General features: G+C 48.5%; 1 protein-coding gene and 1 pseudogene across 2 annotated transcripts; both read left to right on the top strand.

Moving 5' to 3' along the window:
- Positions 1-1,931: 1,931 nt before the first annotated feature.
- On the top strand, positions 1,932-4,434 carry LOC115835492 (annotated as a pseudogene).
- A 912-nt stretch (positions 4,435-5,346) lies between these two features.
- On the top strand, positions 5,347-13,252 carry LOC100587832 (golgin subfamily A member 8S-like). Of its 2 annotated transcripts, XM_030814357.1 has the most exons (14): positions 5,347-5,496; positions 5,678-6,960; positions 7,049-7,133; positions 7,227-7,336; positions 8,374-8,460; positions 8,567-8,674; positions 8,870-8,954; positions 9,343-9,578; positions 11,155-11,230; positions 11,662-11,726; positions 12,289-12,389; positions 12,472-12,572; positions 12,674-12,829; positions 12,914-13,252. In XM_030814357.1, exons 2-14 carry the CDS (start codon positions 6,808-6,810, stop codon positions 13,087-13,089), a joined length of 1,539 nt encoding a protein of 512 aa, XP_030670217.1. In that variant the 5' UTR covers positions 5,347-5,496; positions 5,678-6,807; the 3' UTR covers positions 13,090-13,252. The 2 variants fall into 2 exon arrangements, with proteins under 2 accessions (XP_030670217.1, XP_030670218.1); XM_030814358.1 differs by lacking the exons at positions 11,155-11,230; positions 11,662-11,726.
- Positions 13,253-15,690: the final 2,438 nt, after the last annotated feature.

The following is a 15,690-nucleotide window of genomic DNA, read 5'->3' as shown; positions in this document are numbered from 1 at the left end:
TCCCCTTCCTTCCTTCCTTTGCTTCCTCCCTCCCTCCATCCCTTCCTTCCTTCCTTCTTTCTCCCTCCAAACTCCAAAGTCACATTTCACTTAATTTTTATCCTGCCAAATTGGAAAGCGTTTTAACTTAACGATTTTAGTGTAAACAGGAGCAGGAGAGAATGTAATTATCTAGGTCTCACTCTGTCACCCAGGCTGGAGTGCAGTGCCATAATCATAGCTACTGCAGCCTCAAATTTTTCCCACCTCAGCCTGCAAAGTAGCTAGGACGACAGGTGTGTGCTACCACGCCCAGCTATTTTTAAAAATATTTTGTGGAGATGTGAATTTGCAGTGCTTCCCAGGCTTGTCTTCAACTCCTGACTTCAAGTAACCCTCCCACCTTGGCTTGTCAAAGGGCTGGGATTACAGGTGTGAACTACTGCTCCCGGCCGAGAGTTTAGTTTTCTTTGCTAGTGATGTTCTTGGTATCTTTTCATATTTGAGGCATTGGTGCTAGTGCTGAAGTATTACACTCACCATCCAAGGCTTACAGGGCTTTTGTTTTAATATGGAACAGTTGGAACTGTTTAGTTCTGCATCTTTGCAGGTATACAAAATGTGCCTACCAGGACACTGCTTTATATCCATTGAAAGCAAGAAGTAATACAGTAAAACTTTGCTGGGCTAGAGGCTTTGATTGAGGGAATGGAGTGTTCTGGTTGAATTCTATTAACTCGAAAGTATGAAGGTGAGAAAAATTCAGAACTTAAATTTCCTTTAAATGCAATTTGAAAATACAGCCAATGATTCCACTTTTCTTCTCTAGTAACCGTGGACATTCTGATCTACTTGGTGTTTTATTATAGAACCCCTAGTGTGCCTGAAACTTACATTGTGAAGATACTTTTTTAAAACTTTAGCTAAGAGGATGTAAATGGTTTCGTATAAGGTCAGGCTGGATGAGAACTAATACTTGTAAATATACTTTTTAGACTAAACTTCTGACTGCCACTTGTTTTCTTATTGAACTCATAAAAACATAACACATTGGATGGAGGGTGGGAGTAGGAAGGAGAGTTAAGTGTTTTAATTGCATGTCATTGCTTCATATCGAGATAGAACATATAGTATCCCTGGCTTTGGACTTACATAAGGAAACACATTTTTCTACCTGCTATATGCCAGAGGTTCCTGAGCACCTGGAGGGATTATTGCAGCACAGATTGCTGAGCCCTACTCCAGAGATTCTGATTCACCAGGTCCAGGGTAGGGCCTGAGAATTTGCACTTACAGAAAGTTCTCAGGTGCTGCTGCTGCTGCTGCTGCTGCTGGCCCAGAGACTACATTACTGAGAACCACTCTTGTCTACTAACTGTAAATTGTAGAACTCTAAACAAAAGCTTAGTTTGGTCTGGGATAAGAAGCGCACATATTTCATGGAGCAAATCATGAAAGATTCGACCCTTGATCCCAGCCTCGTGTGAAATTCAGGTAACAAGCAGTACACAGTGACATAACACAATTCTTGCTTTTCATGATTGCAAGTCATAGCCAAGTATCAAGTGAGAAATTCAGTTTCATTTGCAAGGCTTAGAGAAGCCAAGTGATTCTAGAAAAGTGGACCTTGTATTTGTTTTAAATTGGTAAAGAGCTTTGAGTGCTTATTAAATTGAAAGCTTTTAAAATTTACTTTGTATTTTATTTTATTTCTTTTGAGATGGAGTCTCGCTCTGTCACCCAGGCTGGAGTGCAGTGGCATGAATTTGGCTCACTGCAACCTCCATCTCCTGGGTTCAAGTGATTCTCCTGCCTCAGCCTCCCGAATAGCTGGGATTACAGGCACCCACCACCACGCCTGGCTAGTTTTTGTATTTTTAGTAGAGATGCGGTTTCACCATGTAGGCCAGGCTGGTCTCGAACTCCTGACCTCAGGTGATCCACCTGCCTCGGGCTCCCAAAGTGCTGGGATTACAGGTGTGAGCCACCACACCCAGCCCAAAAGCTTTGTGTTTTTACAGATATTAACCATGTTTCCTGTTTAAAAAAAAAAACAAAAAACTTAACAATAATGTAGGAGAATAAGAGAAACATTTTTCCAAAAAAGCATTCTGATTATTTTATCTTATTGGAATGTTGGATAATATAGTGTGCTTCATTAATCATCAAGCATGTATGGATTTCCCACTTTTATAGGATCTGTATCTCAGTTCAGGTAATACTGGTAATTTTTGTACTGTATTTGAAGATGAAAAGTATAGGCCAAAATCATAGACCTTGCATAGAAGCTGGTTAATGAAGACAGCTCTGGAGGAACACATAGATACACACAGAGAGACAAACATATATATATATAAAGTATACACACATCTGTTTTTTAAAGTTTTAAAGCTTTTAAAGCAAAAGCCGGCCCCTCCCCTCTCTCAGAGTGGGTGGGGACAGCAGTTTCATGGGCAGCTTTCCTGATGAGCCACAGGTCCCTCTGGACACAGTTGCCTGGCCACGCCCCCTTTCCCTTTCATCTTTCTCATTGACCAATGGGCTTGGAGCATTAAGGCCACGCCCCTATTCTGCATTCTACTGGTTCCCTGGTTACGGCCTCCTCTGGCTCAGTTACGCAGCTGCCTGCTAGGTGACTGGACGTGTTGATCAGTCCTCGCTGGGATTTTGCTGACGTGGCCCCAACCCCGCCTCCCTCCCTACCCCGCAATGGCAGAAGAAACTCGACAGAGCAAATTGGCTGCAGCCAAGAAAAAGGTAAAGACGTACCAGGTCATGGCCCCCCAACCCAGCCACAGATCCCCTCCGACGACAAGACCGCTGCCAGAGTCCATACTACTCCTGAGGCACACCGAACTTTGCCCCCCAACCCCGGCGCTGCTGGCCTCCCCCTACAAAAATCTTGTCAGTCAGCCCTGCCTCTTCATCAAACAGCTCAGTCCCTACCCTCGCCAGTCACCCCAGGGTGACTTTGGGCGGGTGACTCCTGGGGCTCCCTATTCCATTACTGAGCCCTCACCTCTTGCCGCCCCAAGTTGGACCTCCCTGGGCTCTTTGGGCTCATGTCTCAAAGGACCTGGGTTCCCCAGCACCAGGCCCCGCCCTCGCCAGTCATCCCTGGGTGACTTTGGGCTGGTGACTCCTGGGGCTCCCTGCTGTAGACTCTGCCCTGCCCTCCTGCTGCCTCAAGGTCGACCTCCCTGGGCTCTTTGCACTGGCGTCTCCAAGGACCTGGGTCACAACCCTGTGTTTCCCTCCCGCATGGTGGAGCGGTGACTCAGACATCGCGCTGTCCCTCCCCCGCACTAGGAGGAGTGGAATGTAGTGATGTCACAGTCTGCTTACAAACTGTCATTACTGAAAGACTGGCCTTGGTCTTATGACCCAGTCCCTTAAGCATTGTCACCCCATTTCGGTTTCTTCTGGTCCCAGCAGAAATTTCCAGCTGGAAGGGGAATGGAGACTATGGGACCTAGGAGCAAGAGGTTTCAGGCTGCCTTACTCCCTTAACATAGACATTGATGGTGGGAAGAGCCTACACTTCCCCCGTGAGCTCAAAACGTTGACAGTATCTCTGGGCTGTGATGGGAGAATGGGTTTGGTTTGGTTTTCTCCCAGGCGTCTACTTTCCAGAGAGATTTTAACATTTTTTTTCTGAGTTCTCCACCTCATATTCTAATTCTCCATGGTTCTGGGACCAGACTGCCCTTCAGTCAGTGGTCTCTGAGGTGAGAATTCCTCATCTTCTGTGGAATAGATCTTGGGAAACTGAACTTGACAGTTTGAATCTTCCTGATATTATCTCAACCTTGGGTACTTTGAGTGTCACAGGATAAATGTGGGACATCTTTCAGAAGCATCAGTTTCCCTTGATTCTCTTGAGATCTAGAGAAAAAACATGAATGTACTTAGGGATGACAGTCACATAGGTTTCTAAGAGTATACCAGACTTCTCTCTGAAATGAGGCTTGGTTTGTCCTCTTTCTGATAAACTCCCAGATTTAACAAAAAGGCTGCCTTCTGCCATGAGGACACATTGGTATAAAAGTTTGAGAGGTACTGGTGCACTTCTTCACACTAACAGACGTGTGAGGATATGTGACTCTAAACCACACGGCATACAGTTCCTGCCTACTTAATGTTTACTTTTCTACCTCTGCCTCTGGTTTTGGTCCCTGGCAGCTGCTGATTCTTGGCAAAACCCCAGAGCTTGGAGTCAGAAGACTCAGTTTCAAAGTCCCAGTATCGCCTTTTTCTTTTTTCTAGCCATGATATCAATCCCTCTCAGTCACTAAATGATTGTGACAACACCTTGTACTGTTGTTGGTGTCATTACATCAGATGGTGTATAAGAGTATTTTGTAAAAACTGTAAAGGAGGATGTGGCTGTAGGGGCTGACAGTTCTCATGAGTGTTACTGCTCTTCTTTCCCACAGTTTAAAGCATATTGGCAGAAAAACAGCCCTAGAGTTCCAACAGGAGCGAAGAGGAACAGGAAAACAAATGGCAGTGTCCCTGAGGCAGCCACTTCTCGTGGTTGCCAGTCACCTGGGGATGTGAGTCTTGGCTGGCCAGGCTCCTGGGGACAGGGGGTCCAAGGGGCAGTAGAGGGTAATTGTTAAGATTGTGGATGAACTGTTGGGTACTGGTTAAGAATTCTGGGTTTGGCTGGGTGTGGTGGCTCACGCCTGTAATCCCAGCACTTTGGGAGACCGAGGCAGGCAGATCACGAGATCAGGAGATTGAGACCATCCTGGCTAACATGGTGAAACCCCGTCTCTACTAAAAAATACAAAGAAATTTGCCAGGCATGGTGGCGGGCGACTGTAGTCCCAGCTGCTCGGGAGGCTGAGGCAGGAGAATGGCGTGAATCTGGGAGGCAGAGCTTGCAGTGAGCCAAGATTGTGCCACTGCACTCCAGCCTGGGAGACAGAGTGAGACCCTGTCTCAAAAAAAAAAAAAAAAAAAAAAAAGGAATTCTGGGTTTGAATCCTGCCTCTCTGTCTGGGAGGGATATGATTTATGGCAAGTTGCTTGAGCTCTTTGGGCCTCTCTTTTTACATCTGTATAACAGAGGTGGTATTGTTTGACTTCCATTTGTGAAGTTTAAATGAGATTTGTTATTGTTCTTTTTATGTTAATTCCTAGTACATAGTACATGGCCTGCCGTAAACACCCAGGACACCCAGCATTGCTGTTTGATTTTCCTCATCCCCAGTCTCAAGGGGAAGCCAGGACAATGAGAACAGTCACTTGCCATCAGGAGTCATTGAAAGGGCCCCCGGGTGGGATGGTGGGGAGATAAGAACCATGAGAGAAGTTGGCACAGAGTTATGGGACAAAGGTCCAAGTAGGCAGAAAAGAAAATGTTGCCAGTTGATGGGGAAGAAAGGAAGTCAGAGGGCTCAGACACTGAGGGGGACAGAACATCTCCATATGCACTCTCATCTCTTGTAGTCAGCAACAGCTTTCCACAGGGAGGGCCCTACATCATCGGCTACCCTGAAGGATCTGGAGGTAAGAGGCTCTGGGTGAAGGTGCAGTGACCCTGCAGGCCAGCCCTCCAACCTCCATACACAGCGGGGACTAGGTGCCCCTCTGCCAGCTGAGACAGCCCACACACCCCAGCCCTAATGATTGTTCTCTCTACCTCTCCCCAAACTCCTGCTCCACCTCCTCCTCTCTGCATGCACCTCAGAGCCTGTGCCAAGAACCGGCAGTAGTCCGGGATTCAAGGTTCATAAAAATCAATCTACTGAAGAACACCATCAAATCTTTGGTAAGAGTTCAGTGGGGTCCCCTGATTCCATGCTGCCAATCCTGGGCTGGGTTTCCCCTTAGGGCCCTGAAGAAAGAGCTGGGGGCCCCTGGTGCCAAGGGCAAATAGGGAGCTGGAGTGCCCAGGCCTCACCTGGAGGGACCCCAGAGCATGCAGCGTGGCTCTTCTTTTGCTGCCCTCTTTGCCGACTCTCTCCTCTCCAGACACCCCTGCTCGAGTCCTTGCTACACACGCCCTGGGGTTGTTGCCTGTCGGGGAATTGCTAGCCTGACTGGTTGTCAGGGGCCCTGTATTTCTGCTGTGACTCAGTCCCCAATTTGATCTTCGATTCTGGACAAGCCACCTCTCCTTTTTGGGCTTGTGTTTCCAGAGGAGGTAGTGAGTATCAAAGGTCTCTGTTAGCTCTGAGAGTCCGAGATTTAAAGACCCCCTAGAATGGAAACCTCAGGGCCAAGGGCTCCTGTCTGTCCTTTTCCATCCTATATCTGCTGTGAAGAACCATACCTGGCCCATACGTGCTCAGTAAATATTTATTGAATGAACGCACTTTTCTAAATCACAAGCTGCCAGAAGGAGGGGCCTTTCTCAAACTCCATCTCTAGGGGTTTATGTTAGTGTCCTCTCAAGAGAGTCCTGATTCAGACTTTGAGTTCTGTGGCTGTGGGCAAAAACCAACAAAGACACAAATTCTCTGTCCTTGGGAGCTTGAGGAGAGTTTACCGGTTCATGTTCCCGTTATGTCTGAGAACTTTGCCTTTAAAATCCATTCCTGGCCCCTGCCTACTGCTTCCTGGTCTGGGGAATAGAGTTGAGGGGGCCACACTCCATCACCTTAATTTGACTCTCCCCACAGAAACAACAGAAGAAAGAACTGGAACATCAGCTGGAAAAAGTAACATGATTTCCTTTCCTCGCGACATGACTGCTGGGTTTGGGGGGCACTCAGACATAGAGGCCTCAGTCTCATCTCACCCACTCCCAGCCTGGGGAAGAAGGCTCACTCCTCACATTCCACCCCATCCCCACAGGGCCTCTCATAACCTGGTCCCATGAGTGGGCCTGTCCTGGGGCATTGGTGGCATTCTGGGGGCATGTCTCTTGCTGTGCCGTCTCTGCCTCCCCCTGGTAAGAGCTCTGTCTTCCTCTTCCTACAGGAAAAGAAAGAAAACAACAAGAGACAGCAAGCCAAAAGGGGGCTAGAAGTGAGTGGAGGGTGTGAAGTTTCCTCCTGTCCTCCCGAGAATGTTTCTTTCCTTCTCTTTCAGCACTTGCTTGGTTTTTCTCCCAAAGGTTCAAATCAAGATATTAAACACAGAGAAAAAGCAACTGCATACGGACATATTCCACACAAAACGTTCTCTCAGATACTTTGAAGGTGGGAATCTGGGCACCCTGTCATCCTTCAACCTGGCACTTTGACAGGTCTTCAGGGGGAGTCCTTTGGGCCCCATCTCAACTCTCATTACAGAACAGTCCAAGGATCTGGCAGGCCGCCTGCAATGTTCATTGCAGCGTAAAGAAGAATTAGAGCGGGTTCTCTCTGCTGTCGCCGCCACACAGAATAAGAAGCTGGATGGGGTGAGTCCAACCACCTGCCCCGTCCCCTGGGAGCCCAGCTTCACAGATGGAGGAGTGAGCCTAAAAGTCCCTTCTGCAGGATGGAGTGTCCTGCCCAGAAGGCAGCATGGCCATTTCTCGCTGCTTTTGTTTATGGTTGTTAGAGGCAGCATGGGGCTGAGTCAGCTGCTGTGGGTGAGTTGGGGGGCACTGGGGAGCGAGCACTGGACACAGAGCTTGGAGGCCAAGTGCCTGCCCCACCCTTACCTGGCTGTGGTCTTGGGCAAGTCCTAGGTGGGGTATTGGGTACTTGTACTGTGAAGGTACAGAAGAGTACCTTTAGTATGTTACCATTTCTGTAGAGAGGGGAAATGTGTGTGTGTGTACGTGTTTGTGTACATATTATGATAATAGACATAAAATGTGTCTGCAAGTGTTCATAAAAAATTCAGGAGAGAGCAACAAGATGGCTGGGAGATACTTCCCTTCTGTACCTTCTGAGTTTTGGACTATGCGAATGTATCATCCTTTCAAAAAGTGAACAAAAGATTAATTTTCCTCTTCCTATCTGTGCCCCCATCCCCAGCAAGAAAAATGGGCTTAGAGAATTGGATAGACCTGGGTGTTTAAATCCCAGCTCTACCTAAGTGATCTTAGGCAAGCACTTAACCTCAAATACTCCATGTTTTTTCATCTACACAATAGAGCTAATCATAGTAACTGTCTCCTATGGTGGTTGCGAGGACTAAATGGGATCACTAGCATGGTACCTGGTGAAGCACTCCATAAAGGTTCAAACAGTGGTAATAATAACAGTAATAACAATAGCAATATTTTCTGATCTCTCTGGGCCTCTGTTAGCCAGCTATAAATTAAATATCATTCCCTGTCCTTTCCAACTTTACTGAGTTCTTTTAAAAACCAGACCACGGGCTTGGAAATGCCTTGATCTTTACTGGCCTAGTTGTATATTGGGCCTAGCCCTGGCCCTTTTAAGGGGCACTGTGTGGAATGTCCCGGGCTCTCCAGATTGAAACTTCTCACCCTTCACCATCCAGTTCTTGAGCCACAGTAGAGCACATATGGAGAGGATGTTACAGCAGTCCCTACGGGACCAGGCACTGCTCAAGGCACAGCTGACACAGGTGAGGTTTTCAGAGGGAGGGATGTGGAAGGAAGATGACCCCAGGTGGCCAGGAGCAGGTGAGGACCAGTGACAGCCCTTCCTAACTTCTGTGCCCATTCTTGCAGTTGAAGGAGACATTTAAACAAGGCCTATCAGAGCGAGACGAATATGCTCAGTGTATGAAAGGAGAGAAGGCCCGGTGGCAGCAGAAGATGACAAAAATGTCGCAGGAAGTGAGTTCTGACCCTTCAGACCCCCCACCTTAGATAGGTCACTGGATCTTTCTGGGCATCTGTAAAATGGGAATAGTACAGCCAGAGGTGGTCATGGGTCTGGGCTTTCTGGAGGTGGGGGCAGAGAGGGAGATGGCAGCCTGCCCAGCCACCAGCCCCTCTCTCCAAGGCCCTTTCCCCCTGTGCTTTGTCCAGGTAGACAAATTGAAGAAGGAAAATAATCATTATATGCATTGGGTAGAGGAGCTGGAGAGGCTGTCCGAACTGCAAAAACAGACGGGTAAGATGGGGCTGGCGTGACCTGGGAGCAGGACTGGCATCAGAGGGCTGTGCGGGTGGCTTAGAATGCCTCAGGGAGGTGGGTGGATGGAAGGGCTTTGAGGCAGAGGGAAAGAGGTCTGTGCCAGGAGACGGCAAGTCTTGTCATCTCCATTAGCCCCAGTGTCCCCATCAACAAAGAGAGCCCATTGTCAGCCACCCACAGTGCTCTCTTTCTGAAAGTGGCTTGGAAGATTGGCTACCATCTGGGTGCGAGGAACCATTAGCAGTGAGGCCAAGTTTGAGGAGCCTGAGAGGAGCTGTGCGCCAAGAGAAGGGTTTTTTTTTTTTTTTTTTTTTTTTTTTTTTTTGAGAATCCGGAGGCCCTTATTGTCTGCTTCCTTTCTCAGCTGAACCCCTGCCCCCGGAGCCCGCAGCAGTGCCCTCTGAGGTGGAGCTGCAGCACCTGAGGAAGGAACTCGAGAGAGTGGCAGGAGAGCTCCAGGCCCAGGTCGAAAAGAATCAGCGCGTAAGTCTCCTGAACCGGGTCCAAGAAGAGACGCTTCAGAAGCAGGAGGAGAGGCTCCAGGAACAGCAGGAGAGGCTTCAGCAGCTGGCCAAGCCACAGAGCGTCTTCAAGGAGCTGGTGCGTTGCCCCAGCTGGGGAGCCTGCCCTCCTCCCTAGCCCTCCGAGCCTTTGTTTCCCCACCTCTAAAACGGGGCAGTGTAGCCCTCACGTGAAACGTTACTTCTAAAGGCACCTGTGAACCAGGTGGCTGTGGGAGAGAGGGGATGATTTTTCTAACCTTCCTCCACCCTTCCTGGTGCCATGGGAGGCAGACACCAAGTTCTGGGGTCTCCAGCTGCAGTGGGTGGTTGCTGATTGCTTCTCTCTGTCCTGAACAATGAGAACAAGAGCACCCTGCATTTGGAGCAGCAAGTAAAGGAGCTACAGGAGAAGCTGGACGAGATGAAGGAGACGGAAACCTCCACCCCATCCAAGAAGGGCTGGGAGGCGGGCACTAGCCTCTGGGGAGGGGAGGTGCCAGGCCAGAGGCAGCTCCAGCCTGGGGGCTGGTGACCACAGCACCCCCCGGGGCAGTCCTGTGGCTGTTTCTTGCTTCCTGCCCTCTGACTTTTAGAGGTGGGTAGCCCTGGGCTCCTCCCAGGTCTGGACATCATCATCCTAGCTAGAGGCATGGAGCCCCCCAATCACAGAGGAAGAGACAGTGGTATAACAGGCTCCTTATGCCAGGCGCAGTGGCTCATGCCTATAATCCCAGCACTTTGGGAGGCTGAGGCAGGAGAATCACTTGAGGTCGGGAGTTTGAGATCAGCCTGGCCAATGTGGTAAAACCTCATCTCTACTAAAATTACAAAAAAAAAAAAAAAAAATTAGCGGGGCATGGTGCACGTGCCTGTAATTCCACCTACTCAGGAGGCTGAGGCACGAGAATTGCTTCAACCCAGGAGGTGGAGGTTGCAGTGAGCTGAGATTGCACCACTGCACTCCAGCCTGGGCCACAGAGTGACATTGTTGTCTCAAAACAAAACAAAAAGACTCCTTACATTAAAACTGAATTCCAGCCTCCATTCCACTGGTCACCATTCAGGTACTTTGCATCTCTAAGTCTCTGTTTCTTTAACTTCAAAAGGAAGTTAGCATTTTCCCTACAGAGGTGCTGAGGATTAAATGAGAAGAGAGTATGAGATTTGAGGCTGGGGAAGGAGGCATGGGGTTCTAGGAAAGCGAGTCAGTCACTTAGGCCTGGAGTAAGGGGACAGGGGTCTGGGCAGCCGACAGAGCCCCCACAGTGCTCTCGCTACCCTATTAATGGGCCCAGAATCTGGAAACCAGCCACCACGTGCCCACACACCCAGGGTCTTCCTGCAGGTGGAGCTGAAGAGCCAAGAGGCTCAGAGTCTGCAGGAGCAGCCAGACCATTACCTGGGTCACCTGCAGCAGTACGTGGCCACCTATCAGCAGCAGGTGGCCACCTATCAGCAGCTGACCTCTGAGAAGGAGGTGCTGCACAGGCAGTGACTGCAGCAGACCCAGCTAATGAACCAGCTGCAGCAGCAGGAAGCTTGGGGCAAAGCGGTAGCCAAGATGGCCCGCCAAAAGTTGCAGGAGACCCAGGGGAGGGAGCTGCTGAGGATGGGGCCGTGAGGGGGACGACCGGGCAAACTTCGTCCCTTCTCACTCTTTCCTGGCCCCGTAGGAGCGCCTGGAAGCTGCCAGCAAGCAGAACCAGCAGCTAACAACCCAGTTGGGCCTCATGGTTCTACCTGGAGAAGGTACGGGAGACCGCTCAGAGGAAGAGGAGAGAGCCCCAGGAGGAAGGGGGGACTGTTAGCAGCATAGGATTGAGGAGTTGGAAGAGACCTTTAGAACAGCTGGTCACTATGCCGACCGGGTGCCTGCACTAAGTCTGGCATCAGTGTGGTGACCTCCTGTGAGCAGGGGGCCACCAAGTTGCCTAAGGATGGCTGAACTGGCCCAGGTCAGAAAGGGAGCAGGTCAGAACTCCCACATCGACCAGTAGTGGGAGTGTGCCTGGGCGGAATAGCAAGATCTTGATTCTTAAAAGTAAAAATAAAGAACAGCAGCTCATTCCTCTCTGGGGAGGGGCTGGCTCAGGGTTACACAGTGAGGGTAGAGGTAGAGGTGGGCCCACGGTACCTCCCTTGTTGGGTTGTCTGAGGACCCCTCTGGCCACCCCCGACAGGAGATGGAGGAGAACCTCGGCCCATGCCGAGCGTCCCAGAGGACCTGGAGAGCGGGGAGGCCACGGTGAGCCTGACTCCCCCTGCACCCACTTTGCCACCTTCCTCTGTGGTCCCTCCAAGACCCCTTTATGCTCTTAGATTCCCTTCCTTCTGATTTCTCTGGACCTTCACCCCTGCCGAGAGCCAGTGGTCAGACACCATTTCACCTGTGACCAACAGGTGCACTCTGAGGCCCCAAGGGAAGGGGCTGCGTTCCACCTCTCTGCCCCATTTCTTCTGTGTATGCCCCTACAAGAATGCTCACGTCTTGCTCTCAGGTGGCATTTTTCAAGACTGGAGCCACTGCCCAGGAGGAGCAGGCATGGTTACAAGAGCAGGTGAAAGAGCAGAGGGTGTGCTGCCAGCGCCTGGCTCACCTGTGGCCTCGGCCCAGAAGGAGCCAGAGGCAGCGGTCCCAGCCCCAGGGACTGGGGGCGAGTCTGTGAGTGGGGAGACCCACCGGGCCCTGCAGGGAGTCATGGAGAAGCTGGCCCACGCCAGGACTCCCCTCCGCCTTCTCCATGACTTGAAAATGCCACCTGAGGGCAGGTCACTGCCGAGATATGACCACAATATTTTGGCTCCAGATCAGCTTTATGGACCACCTGGAGGAGAAGGCAGACCTGAGTGAGCTGGTGAAGAAACAAGAAATACGATCCATCCAGTACTGGCGAGAGAGATGCCATCAGTGAGTGGGAGGCCAGGGCATGGCAGGGGGAGCTGCAGGGCCGTCAGAGAGGCCCCAGTGTCTGAGCCCTGTCCTCCCGCAGGAAAACCCATCACCTTTTAACAGAGCCAGGGGGCCATGCCAAAGATGCGGCACTGGGAGGAGGAGATCATGAGGCTGGCCCAGGACAGGGAGGAGATGAAGGTAGGGTGTGCAACATCTCTGTGGGGGTGCGGGTGGGGGTGGGGGTGGGTGTGAGGGTGGGCGCAGGCAGTGGCATGACAGCTGAGCACCCCTCCCTCCAGGTGAAGCTGCTGGAGCTGCAGCAGATGGTATCGGGTCCTGTGGCAATGACAACAATGGGCACAGAAAATTCCTGGCTGCTGCCCAGAACCCTGCTGATGAGCCCGGTCCAGGAGCCCCAGCCCCCCAGGAGCTTGGGGCTGCAGACAAGCATGGTGGTGAGTAGAGCCCTCAGGCGGGGTGGGCAGGCAGGAAGAGGGGGCTCCCACTGTGCTCAGATCCCTGCCTCCCTCTCTCCAAAGATCTTTGTGAGGTGAGCCTCACCACCTCTGCGCAAGGAGAGGCCAGGGAGGGTCCTCCCTGTGACAACCCTACTGCACAGCCGATCGTGCAGGACCACCAGGAGCACCCAGGCTTGGGCAGCAATGGCTGTCTTCCATTCTTTGGCTGGGCTTGGCTGCCGAGAAGAAGGAGATAAACATCATCATCATCAAAGAGCTGGCCAAGAAATTTTTAAATAAGAAACCAAGTTATGGGGTTAATCTCCGACACAATTCATTTAGTTCATTTGAATGTTAGAGCCACTCATGATTATTTGTGTTTCTAATTTATAGTTTAAGTTTGTTTGTAAAAAGTTAAAAGAGAGGGTCTCTGTGGCTTTCACTGATGTTCACTCTGGCATCCTTTAGTATTTTTCTTGTTTAATTTCATAATTGTAGGTCATTAGCATGCATATCGAGTTTGCCCTTATGTGGTGGGAGTTCAAACACGCAAAGACTCACTCTTTGCAAAAAATTCTTCTCGTTGGTTTGGAATAGGCTGCCGTGCTTTTGTAATGTCATTGCAGCATGTATATTCATTACAGAATTCAGATAAAATTTGCCTATGTTCTGCTAGTGTTTGATCTAATCTTAATCACAGTGAGCTCTTCATTAGCTCAATATGTGGTTTGCCCCCAAGTGTGCACTGTTTATTACTTTGTAATATGCCACTATGAGTATTGACATTTAGAGTTGTTCAAAGGCCGAGAACTGGAAACAGCCTTTCCTCCATTTTCTGTGTTGGTGATGGGAGTCATAACCTTTTGGGGGAGCTTTTTAATTCTCACAGAAGAGGAAAGTGGCCTGCTCTGGCAGGTATGTGCAGGATAGAGTGTGTTTCATCTGTCCCGGTGCCAAGAATTAGCGCTGTATTATGGTGATTCCCTTAGGATTTGTATGTGCTCTGGGCTCATGAAGATACTGCATCATGAGCTGCAGCAGTTGTACTCTTTTTCGAAGACCTAAAAAGGGATGATTTCTGAGGAATGAAAGGCTCCCATCATTGACTGTGGATGTGGAAAACCTTTCCTAGCTTACAGCATTTGTATCTATAATACGTTTTAAAGTCAGAGTTCATGTTACCTGTTTTAATCACATGACTACATGCCTCAGTACACAAAAGGGCACTGGTTGGCATTCTTCTTAATGTATTTAGTGAAGATCATAAGAAATCCTTTACGAGTTCAAATGTCCCTGGAACAGGCATACAGGCTCTAGCCAAGAATGAATTAGAGTGAAGGAAAGCTGTGTGACGCCTGGCATTCCTCTCTGTCCACGGAGCTTCTTTGAGGCTTGAAGATTGATTTTACCATCTAGACCTCTCTGGCTAATACCTATTCGTCAACCACCTTGGTTACTCTGACATAGGAATTTACTTCTTTTCCTGGAATGGAAAACACTTTAAAAAATAATAAGAAACATTATTATAAACTAATACGTGTGAGAGTACTTAGCTGAGACAAAAAGGAATTTTAGTAGACAGTATTATACTATCTTTGAAAATCAAGGAGAAGTTTATGAAACTTAAAATGTTTACAAACTGCAGTGCAATCTACTGTTTGTGAATGTCGATGTATTATCAGGAAACGTGTCTATACAGTCACACAGTTATATTTTCTCACAAACTTCTTTACAAAGAGTGAAATATGTTTCTGTACCTCTCGGTTTCAGTTAGGGACATGTTTTGTGCAATATTTATGTGACTGTGCCTATGCGTGATGAATGAATGCATTTCAGTCATATATTGCCTAAATCATAACTTGATGATGCTTGGGAAAGACTCAACAGTTCAAACTTCATGAAGTTCTAATGTCTGTGTTCCAGAACACATCACATTATTAGGAGGTAGGGAGATATGTATGTGTGCTCCCTGGGGTGGGGATTTCTAGTTACTAGACCATCTCCAGATTTAGCGTTTGGCATCCTCCTGATACTTCTATGACATTAACAGGAGAGCAACAATATGATTTAACCAATGGAATAACAGATTTGCCGGCATTCACTGAACGAGGGCAAATATTCGGTCCTTGTGACTTCAACTGACTCTTCCACATTTTATGAATGTATCAATGTATTAGATAAACCCAGTTTCAGAATGATAAAGAAAAAATGTTGGACCAAATAATGTGGCTAATTAACAGTGGTACGATTTCTAGCCCGTGGGTTTAAAATGCACTTAAAGTCCTGTTCTTGCCTTTTATTTTCTGAACTTGCCGCTTTTGCATTCTTTGAGTTCAGTTTAAAGACAATTACTTTAAGAGCATTTTAAACCCTCGGGCTAGAAATCGGACCACCGTTAATTAGCCACATTATTTGGTCTAACGTTTTTTCTTTTATCATTCTGAAACTGGGTTTATCTAATACATTGATAAATTATTTCAAAGGTACTTTTATCTTTGAAATCACTTCACTTTTACCGTGATGAATATCAGTGACTAGGAATGACCTTCAGCTAGCGTTTAGCATCTGTAACCAATCTGACAATAATGTGTTCATCAGGTGCCTATGGATTAAATCACACACTGGCATATTTAAGCTGAAGGTCAGTCTGGAAAATAAATTTACTATATTGACTGAAATACCACTCTTTGTATAGGTATTTGTCATATATTTAAGAAAAAGCTAAAAAGAATGGAAATTGTATGAGAATAACTTAAGTCTTTCTTCAAAGTGCATGCCGTCTTTTGCGATACCTCATTCAGCCGAGTATTTGTGCTCTTCCTCGTTCAGTGTAAGGCAGCTCTCAGTTTGCTTAGAAG

This window comes from Nomascus leucogenys, chromosome 6 (assembly GCF_006542625.1).
Source record: "Nomascus leucogenys isolate Asia chromosome 6, Asia_NLE_v1, whole genome shotgun sequence".
NCBI classification, from domain to species: domain Eukaryota; kingdom Metazoa; phylum Chordata; class Mammalia; order Primates; family Hylobatidae; genus Nomascus; species Nomascus leucogenys.
This window is presented reverse-complemented; position numbering and strand designations above follow the sequence as displayed.

What these genes read in the sequence shown, in the direction of transcription:
- LOC100587832 (XM_030814357.1), top strand. Translation starts at nt 6,808, where the DNA reads ATGAGTGGGCCTGTCCTGGGGCATTGGTGGCATTCTGGGGGCATGTCT. An exon ending in AAGCCAAAAGGGGGCTAGAA is followed by an intron (nt 6,961 to 7,048) that starts GTGAGTGGAGGG and finishes TTTCTCCCAAAG; the next exon opens with GTTCAAATCAAGATATTAAA. An exon ending in AGAGCGTCTTCAAGGAGCTG is followed by an intron (nt 9,579 to 11,154) that starts GTGCGTTGCCCC and finishes CTGGCCCCGTAG; the next exon opens with GAGCGCCTGGAAGCTGCCAG.